Source organism: Ovis aries, chromosome 7 (assembly GCF_016772045.2).
Source record: "Ovis aries strain OAR_USU_Benz2616 breed Rambouillet chromosome 7, ARS-UI_Ramb_v3.0, whole genome shotgun sequence".
NCBI lineage: Eukaryota > Metazoa > Chordata > Mammalia > Artiodactyla > Bovidae > Ovis > Ovis aries.
This window is the reverse complement of record NC_056060.1, coordinates 60302561-60312636: the sequence shown is the minus strand read 5'-3', so window position 1 is coordinate 60312636 and position 10076 is coordinate 60302561. Positions and strand designations below refer to the sequence as shown.

The following is a 10076-nucleotide window of genomic DNA, read 5'->3' as shown; positions in this document are numbered from 1 at the left end:
ATTAAAAAAATAAAATTACAGAATTCTAAATTATTTCCAACTACAAAATTCTATCCATTATAAATTAATGGAGGAATGCACCAGGAGATAAATAATGCAAAAATATTTGTGTCACTTGAGAATACAGACCTGCCAAACACACCAAAAAAAAAAAAAAAGGGATTAATATGTACTGAAAGTTAGGACTAAATTAAGTGCTTTCCATTTATTATGCAACTTGATACTCTCATCAGTCCTTTGAGTTTGGTACTATATTTCTATTTTATTATTTCAGTTTTACAGATGAGAAACTGAAGCTCAGAGAGATTAAGTAACCTTCAAAGGTCACCAAGCAATGGACTGATTGTATTAGAAATTAAACTATCCTTGAAGTCATAGTCATTGTTTATAGATATCATGCTGTATACTCACTGTCCTCAACACTTCTTCTTGCATATTTTATAACATGATTATTGCCCAGGTCTATGGCACTCCAAAATCAGCTTTTTCAGTGAGAATCCCTGACACTTTTCATCTCCTAGTAGATTTAGAACACATCTGTGTTGGCTACAGATTTTCTGAACCAAACTCACACCTTAAGGAGACTCTTTGAACCCCAGTATGTATTGGAGTGCCAACCTAGGATACTTTGTAGCCAGTTAGTAATTTGGTCCAGAACAGGTCACTGAGCCAAGTCCGCTGGACACACCGAAAGCTATAAATGTCCATGATGCTAGTCATCTCCTTAGTGACCCAGACTTTTGAAGTACTCACTAAGATATGTCCCCAAGTATCAGATACTCCATTTGTCTCCCAAGGAAGACACCCAACAAGACCTTTCATTTTGGTGACTAGACTTGTTATGTTAACAAGGACAGATCTTTATTTCAAAAAGAAAAAAGACTCCAAAAACCAAAGATAAAAAGTTTTGTAAAGTATGAGCGTTGTTTCTGTATATTCAATATCCATAAACTTTTCAGATATTATCAAACCTGCCTTAGCATTATATTATTTCTAATCCTACTAAAGAGAAATTCTTTTCACCAAAAGTGTCTTCATTCACATTCATTCAGGGCTATTTTGTGCCTTAGACTATTTTGTGCCTTTTGGGGTACAGGGAAAGGTATGGGAAGGAAATGTTAGCATCTGTATTTTCAGAGCCAAAAACAATATGATATAAAGGATGGTTACAGCATGGAGCACATGGAAATTTCATGAAATTCTAATCCTTTTAGGAATAGATGTTCAATGTTATAGTCAGATTATCCCGTAGATGCCAATTCCCAAGAGCCCTAGCAAGGAGGACAAAAAAAGACAGAGAGGACCTCTAGACAATTTTCCCCTGTTACCTTACCCACCTGTCTGAAAGACCTTTCCAGGTTGGCTTTATGGATGGTGTAATTTCATCCATATCCCCTAAACCATCTCCCATCTGCTCCAGAATGGCTGAATCCCCTTAATGGAGAACAAAGACTTTCATTTCACCGTTCGAGATAAAAGGCTTTGAGTGAAAGTGTCTAGTTGATGTAAGACTAAAACCAAAACCAGTTCACACTACACTGTAGTCAAGTAGTCAGTCAGCAAGAAAAAAGGAAATTGATGGCTATCAGAGGCAGTCATAGTCTTTGGTAGAGGAAAAAGGTTGAGGAATAAATAGATGGGCTCCTCAAAGAGGGCTGGAGTTGAGGGAACAGTTGAAGGAAAGGGAGGCTAGAGGTCGCAGAAATACTGCAGATAAGTTCATAGCTCCTGTCCAGGGTGAGTGAATAGGACTTATTTTAGGTCCCAGCCTCGTCTTAGCTGATCTAAACACCTGGCTTCACTCAGCTGAGTCTGAAATGCAACTACTCCCTTTGTCTATTATATGGGAAGTCAGAACTCTTTGTTGAACAGATAAATGCCTTGCACCAGTGGCCTTTAAGAGCAAAATGAGTTATAGGTCTTTATCTTCCATGTAATTCTGTCTCAATTTCTGATACAGTCTCATGACATTAGCCTGACTTATTAACATGACATTTATCCAAGAGCCTCTAAGGCATTTTACATAGCTACCTGTAGACCCCTTTGTACAATCTGATATCTGTTCACCTACCATTCTTCCTCTTTTAATAGACATAGTACCTATCCCAACCTCTAATGATTTACCTCAGACCCTTGGATGTGACTGCAAAAGTCATCAGTGAATTGAAAATATTATCAAAATAGTAAAAGAAAACACCAAGTGCAAACTGGTGTTTTCTGAAATTAGCACATTAATGTTCTACACAAACTAACTTATTTAACTCTAACATTAAGTCTACAATACAGTATTGTTCACAACTGCACTTTACAGATGAGAGAGTTAAGGCACCGTGAGGTTGACTAACTTGCCAGAGCTCACAGAGATAGGAAGGGGCAAGACCAGGATGTAACTCAAGTGCACTGACTTCAGAGACTTTCTCCTACTCTCTGCATCACAGCACAACTGTGCTACTCAGACAACTGGAAATCACTTGAATAGTTTCTAATAAAACATGAGGAGGACTCCTTCAATCATCCTGATTGAAAACCAATGACAGAACCTGCATGGAGGAACTCTTTGTGCTGTCTTAATAAGCACCACCTCACACATTTGAGCAAAACCTTTCCTGCAACAAAACTCAAAACCCAGTTTTGATTTAAAAAAAAAAATGTTTTGCCAGGTGGAGGTAAAAAGGTCATTTAGCAGTGCCACTGAAAAACTTACCCATAGTTTGATTCTTGCTTAAAAGAGTTTCTCCATTAAGTAGAAATAATTGTCGATAAGTCATTGATCATATTCTATCTGCTCATTTCCCAATCAGAGAAGAATCAAGATAATATCTACCATACATGAGATAAAATAATCTCAAATACCATTTTCTAGTTGCAAAGTATAGAAATTATCTCTGGAGGCCTATATTTTGCTGCAAATCCTGAAAAATAGGAGGTCACTAGGAATCATGTGAAATGAAATGACAAGATTCTATTTATTTAACCTCAACTGAAGCACAGTTCATATTTTGTTGGATGATTGCTGTTGAGCAATTCAACTCCCCTTATGAATTAAAGAAACTATTTGTCTTCCCGTGTAAAGGGATTAATGGTTTACTCCTGGTTACAAGTTGATGTAGAACTCAAGGTTCTTCTGTGCTAATGGCTGGGTGGTATTATTTCAGGCCAATCATTGCTTGGTCATCTTTTTCAAGGAAGATTTCAGCCAATAAGAAGAAGCCTAATGTTTGGGGCGGTGGGGGCGGGGATTGAGAGCTAAGTGGTTCATATATGCCTGGGTGATGCTGAAGGCTATGATTCCTGAGAAGAAGGCTCCCAGGTGGTAAGTTAAATATTTCTGGGCAGGGTAAAAATTATACTTAAAATTATGCTGTAAAGTGGATTCTGAAGAATAACGGGGAGGATGTCAAGGGCTATGAAGATAAGTGAGAGGTTCCATTAAAAACTAAAGAGGTAATAGCTTCACTTATTATTTCCCCAGGAATGATTACTTGGAGTTGAGGCTGAGATTTTTTTTCCCTTTAATTCAAAGAAATAGCTGCTGGGGAGAAGCAAGGTTATTTGTCTGTTTGTTTTTTGTATTTATCTATCTTTGTTGAATTTTCTTTGAAAAGCCAAATTTTAAGATATCAATAAAGGTATTATTCTAATGAAAGAACATTCTAAAATGGGATTATAGCGTGGATTGTGAAAATGATTATGTAGTCTATCTATCTCACAGTCAAATAAAAACCTCACAAAAATTGAGACTATTTCATTAAAGGGAATCAGTAGAGCATAATTATTCTGCCTAAATATAGCATATAACTTTATTAAGGACTAAGATGTATTTCCTTACCCTGAATACTCCTGTTTCTTAAAGATTCCATAATAACATTTGTTAAACAAACAAATGTATGAACAAATGAAATATTTTGAAGACTAGTAAAAGATCCAAGAATTCAGAGACATCTTGACAGGATATATTTTTATAACCCTACAAGAACTTTTCTTTAGAAATTCTAAAAATATTTTAGAAATTTACTCATGATGTAATATATGTTAATATCAATCATAATATACTTTCCAGTTTCCATATTTAGTACTGTCAATGTACTGTGTTTCAGGCTGAGAATATCCTCATTAGCCTTCACTCAATTTGTCTGGTAGAATTTCATCTTTTCTAAAGTCATATTGAATCCACCTGCATTGAGAACAAGCAAATACTAGAAACGCAGGTGGCATTTTAATTACTCCATTGGAAATTCTGTTTGCTGAAGCACGTCCCCAGTTATTTATTACAGGATTTAATTGCTTAGGTAACTAAGGTTCCTAAGTGTAAGTGTTAGTCACTCAGTCGTGTCTGACTCTTTGCGACCCCAGGTACTGTAGCCCACTAGGCTCCTCTGTCCGTGGAATTCTCCAGGCAAGATTACTGGAGTGGGTAGCAATTCCCTTCTCCAGGGGACCTTCCCCACCCAGGAATCGAACCCAAATCTCCTGCAGAGACTTGCAGGCAGATTCTTTACTCTCTGAGCTACCAGGTTCATAGACAGGTCATTTTTAAGGAAATGAATTTAAAGTTGTTAAGTCTTATGAAAGAAAACTGTTCCCTCATACCTCAACCCTACTTGAATATATTTATGTTACCTGGAACGAGATTAATTTTCTCTTTTAATGACAGCTTTGAAGAACATTCTGAAGATTGTATAGGAGACAATATATCAAGAATCTGTTTGTTGCATTGTTCTAGAACAAAAGTGAAGAGCTCCCTAATGTAGCACTTCAGTGTTTTGGAGAGCAAATCTACACATTTTTTTAAACAACCATAAAATAGCTTAGTGAAAAATCTATTTGGAAGATGTCACTGAACAACTCTTCCAATGTATTTCTGGATTCCACGCCCAGTAATACCAATCGCTTTCAAGTTAATGTCATAAGCGAGAGCCGTGAGAGCAGCGCCGCTGTGACTGACAACGCTGACCCTCCGCATTATGAGGAAACCTCTTTTGGGGATGAAGGCCAGAACAGGTTTAGAATCAGCTTCAGGCCTGGGAATCAGGAGTGCTACGACAATTTCCTCCAAACTGGGGAAATGGCTAAAACAGATGCCAGTTTTCACGCTTACGATTCTCACACAAACACATACTACCTACAAACCTTTGGCCACAACACTGTGGATGCTGTGCCCAAGATTGAGTACTATCGCAACACCGGCAGTGTTAGCGGGCCCAAGGTCAACCGTCCCAGCCTGCTGGACATTCACGAGCAACTTGCAAAGGTAAGCTTAAGGGTACAGACAAGTATCTTCCTCATTCCTTCAGGTGATTCCCTGCTCCGTAAGAACCTTATAAGGTTTATAAATTTATTTATAAATGTAAAAGTGTCCAATGAAGAGGTCTATGGCAAACTGTCCATCTTACTCATACAACTGTTCCTAGTTCCCGATAAACAGAAGATACACAAAAGGTCTTTCACAAATGTTTAGTGGCTGGGAAAGAGAACTAAAAAATGAATTCTGAAAGTTAGGCAATATGTGGGATCTTGTTTACAGTTATTGTCTATTCAATTCACACTTGGTTAAGCATGTCAAACTGAATACTAAGCTGGTTTCACATTGATATTAATGCCTCCACAACAGTTGTAAAAAAAATAAATAAATAAGAAATCACTGGTGCCTGCTGTAGTTAATACTGTGCAAATAGACTTTAGAGCACATGGGTATTTTTTATATTCTTTAAAGAGAGAGAAGAGATGTATATGATCAGCATTTTATCCCTTCCTCTTCAAAACCTTGCCCAAGGTTACTGAAGGCACTTAAGCATATAAAAGTAACTAAATTAAATTTTACTAAAGAAGAAGAAGTGGCTAAACTTTTCATTATTTAAGGAAGATGGCCAAGCTGTTAAATGCATGAGGCAGCACTTTTTCTAATCTTTAGCAAAGCATGTAAGCTTCGTAGATTTCTTCGTCTGTAACTTGTTCTAAAATATATTGATGCACTTTATTTGACTGCTCATCTGGAACATAGTTTGGAATGAATAGCACTCTTTATGTGATATAATTAATTACTATGAAGAATAATTATTTGTCTCATATCTAGATGCACTCTACTTTTGCCTAGGGTTTAAGGTAAGGAGAAAAAAAAATGGCTGGAACAATTCTTTTCATATTCATTCATTCATTCAACCTTTTTTAAATTAAATGATTGCTAATACGATTCTAATAAAGGTGAAAAGCTCCCCTTAGTTTCTGCTCATCTTTCTTTCCTCAGGAAAATCCCTCTTCATAACCAGTTCCCCTTGGCTGCTCAGGATCCTGGACCCTGGGTCCTAACTCTGGAGACTGAGCAACATCCAGAGAAAGAGCTATGCCCTGTCTCTTTACCCCTCTTCCCACCAGACCTTACTTGTGCAGTGTACTGTATCACCAACATTCTGCTAAATGGCTGCTTTATTTATAGACATAAGATTTAGATTTAATCTGGGATATTTGGTGCTTTAATCAAAAGACATTAGCAATGTAGTGGTTTTGGACAAAATGGCAGCCCTGAGAAAAACTGTTGAGAAGCCAGGCAATTTGAAGCTCCATTCAGACTAAGGTGTCATTTTCCTTTTCTATGTGAGAGAAGGGGAAAGGAGAAGAAAGAAAAAGGAGAAGGAAAAGAGGGGAAAAAAAGATTGAAAGAAGGGACACAAGGAGTTTCTGAGACATGGGAAGGGCAGAAAGAGAAATTTAGAACATTATAAAGATTTTTATTTATCCTGAAGAAGTAAAACGAGCAGACTTAAAATTTTATTCCACTGTCCCCTACCTCATTACACATGATAATTTTTAAAGCTGCATAATTTGTTAAAATTGCGATCAAAATTTAAATATTCTCACTCCCTTCCTCAACTTACAACAAAAGAAGTGAAAAATTTAACTCCTGGGATTCTCCAGGCAAGAATACTGGAGTAGGTTGTCATGCCCTCCTCCAGGGGATCTTTCCAACCCAGGGATTGACCCAGGTCTCCCACCTTGCAGGTGGATTCTTGACTGTCTAAGCCACAGGAGTGGGTAGCCTGTCCGTTCTCCAGGGGATCTTCCCAACCCAGGAATTGAACCAGGATCCCCTGCATTGCAGGCAGATTCTTTACAGGCTGATCTACCAGGAAAGCCCCTATTAAAAGGAAATGGTGTAAATTCACAGTGTTCTTAGGACTGATATTCCATAGAGAGAAAAGTGGCTGATTTACAATTTCCAAAGCCATGGTTTGAATAAACATTTATATAAGGGGAGCAAAGCTCTGAGGCCACTATTAGAAAACTGTCTGAATGACTGAACAGGAGAAATGTCATAGCTGCATTTGACAGTTTTGATGACTGTCTAAAATATATTATTTTTTAAAAGATGAGACTAAGGGCTTTAACTTGTCAATTTTTCCTCAGATATGAAGGAATGGCAAATTAAATACATTAAAAATTAGATTGTCTCAATGCCCTGAATAATCATTCTGAACCAGTATAGTTATTCTTTTTGTGAACTTGATCCTCATCTAAGGTGAGAGTGCTCAGTTGCTCCAGTCCTGTCTGACGATTTGCAACTCCATGGACAGAAGCCCGCCAGGCTTCTCTGTCCATGGGATTCTCCAGACAAGAATACTGGAGTGGGCTGCCATTTCCTGCTCCAGGAGATCTTCTTGACCCAGGGATCAAACCCACTTCTCCTGCGTCTCCTGTGTTGCAATTCAATTCTTTATCGCTAAGCCGCTGGGGAAGACCCTCATCTAGGGTACTTCAGTTTGATTAAATCATGAACTATGCACATAACCAAATTGGGAGCAGAATCTGAATATAATCAGCGAATCTACAATGGGCACATTCACACAGCCATGGACATTCTAGTGCTGCTGAACTTGTGAACACCTGTTCCATGGTTCCATTTCCGTGCTGTCCTTCAGACATTAACAGTCTGGGCCTTCTTCAATTCATTTCTTCCTTGCTAGTGAATTTGATTCTGCTATTCCCTCTGCTTTCCCCCCACCTCCCAAATAAAACATGAAGACTTGCAGTATAAGGTAAATATGCTGTCACCTTCTTGTGGTCCTTGACAACTTTATGGTCATTCTTCAAATCACAAATGGAAATGATCACTAGAACAAATATTATATAATAATACTCAGACATGTCACTGATTTTGTATGCAAAAAAATAACTTTTAGTGTTTACTTCAATAATTTAAAAGTAGAAAGTAACTGACATAGTATAAGTTAAGAGAGATTTTTTGATCCCTAATCATGGTTTTAAAAGCCATGTAGGAACGGTACATTCATGATAAATGGCAGAACATACTTAGTTAGAAATCAGTTGGATTTTGTGCAAATCCTGATTATAGCTTCCAAGCTGGAAAAAAATTACATGACAAGCTTGTATGTAGTATGTAAAATGAAAAATAGGCTTGAAAGACATTATTTTAAGTCTCTATCTTAAATAGAACTCCAGGAGTGATAGATATTGACAGAATTTGTAATCTCAATGATTTGATATCACAGTGAAGAAATCCTTTTCATTTTCTTTGTAGTAAAGAGCTAAATGCCTATACTAGTGGTCATGAATTACGGATTTCTGAAAACTCTGGTTAAAAGTAGAGAAAAATTACTTCATCCCTTACTTGCAGTACTGTACAAGTTGTTGTCGTTCAGTCGCTAAGTCGTGTCTGACTCTTTGAGACCCCTGAACTGTAGCACACCAGGCTCCTCTATCCTCCCCTGTCTCTCCGAGTTTGCTCAAACTTATGTCCACTGAGTTGGTGATGCTATCTAAGCAGCTTATCCTCTATTACCCCCCTTCTCCTTTTGCCTACAAGTTATATAATATCAATTGTTTTTGTAGGATGCTTGTAAATGTTAGAGTTTATATGCAGACAAAATCTAGCACGTTGCTTATAATGAGTACAAACTTAGTAAATGATTATTAATGATGGTCATGGTAATTTTTATACCAGATAATTTTTATTTGAAGTTTTATTTAAAAAGTAAAATGCACAGTGAAAAACATTTAATAAATACTAAAAGTATATATACTGATTTTTCTTCTTTGATAATAGCTAGAAAGCCATTTGTCATTTTTCAGAGGTCTGAAAAAATCACATATTTTATACTAAATAAAATAATTCAATCTTTAATCATCTAGAAAAATCCAGTAGCAATTTACTTAAACCACACATGATTGAATCTTTACTAGTTTATCAGTATTGGAGGGGGGAAAGCCTTTTATCAAATGGTCTTTCTTTCTTTTCTTTACCTTTTCTGAATACTTAACGCACAGGTAAAACTCTTGGTAAATAAATAATCATTCCCTAAAGCTATGCAATTTAAAATGCATTTATTAAAGGTTGTGGGTCATAATTTATGGTAATAGAGTGTGAACAAACAAATGAATTCAAAGTATGGAGGAAAAAACTGGTTTCAGGCAGCAATCATAAAACTTTGAGTCTTTGAGACCTTGGTCCCAAGAACGTGCACCAGCCAGGAGTCTGCCAGCCCACTGTTATAGCTCACAGCCATGAAGTTCCTACAAATCCTCGAACTGAAGTGCTGTTCCATACTTTGATGATAAGTTAACTTTATAATTGCTGTTTGGCCTTACAAAGGAGGCATTTATTAAAGAGTGAAACCAGGTTTTGCTTTGCCGTGTTAGAAGACGAAGACGGCAAACAGAAAAATGATTTTGCCTTAGAGTAAACTACTTCAAAGTAAGATTTTTAGAAAACCCATTGGATTTAACCTCATTGGCAGTATCCAGGAAAGGTTAAATAACTTGCTGGAGGACAAGCACTGAATTAATTGTGTAGCCAAACTAGATTCCAAGTCTCCTAGTTTATATGGGACAAAGATTTTTCAGTTTCTGCATGACAGCAAGGAATGGAAATGGATTCTACTTAAGAATTTGCTATCAAACCTTTATTATCCATGGAATAAATATACATTCAAGGAATTTTTCCCCACTGTGGTATATTTAAAACTTTGAGACTCTAGCAGGTAGAACATACCTAAGAGAGAGTTATAGATCCTACAGTGTCTCAAATTTTGAATAACTTTGAAGATAGTTGCTTACTAATTTTT

At 36.9% G+C, this 10076-nt stretch overlaps 1 protein-coding gene across 5 annotated transcripts in view; it reads left to right on the top strand.

Moving 5' to 3' along the window:
* Positions 1-3284: 3284 nt before the first annotated feature.
* SLC12A1 (solute carrier family 12 member 1) overlaps positions 3285-10076 on the top strand; it is an 87850-nt gene continuing 81058 nt past the window's right edge. For all 5 annotated transcript variants that reach the window (XM_060418605.1, XM_015097058.3, XM_060418604.1 and 2 more), the window contains exons 1-2: positions 3285-3313; positions 4655-5251. In XM_060418605.1, the coding sequence (XP_060274588.1) occupies positions 4832-5251 (420 nt within the window). In that variant the 5' untranslated portion in view covers positions 3285-3313; positions 4655-4831. The remainder of the gene's footprint in view (positions 3314-4654; positions 5252-10076) is intronic.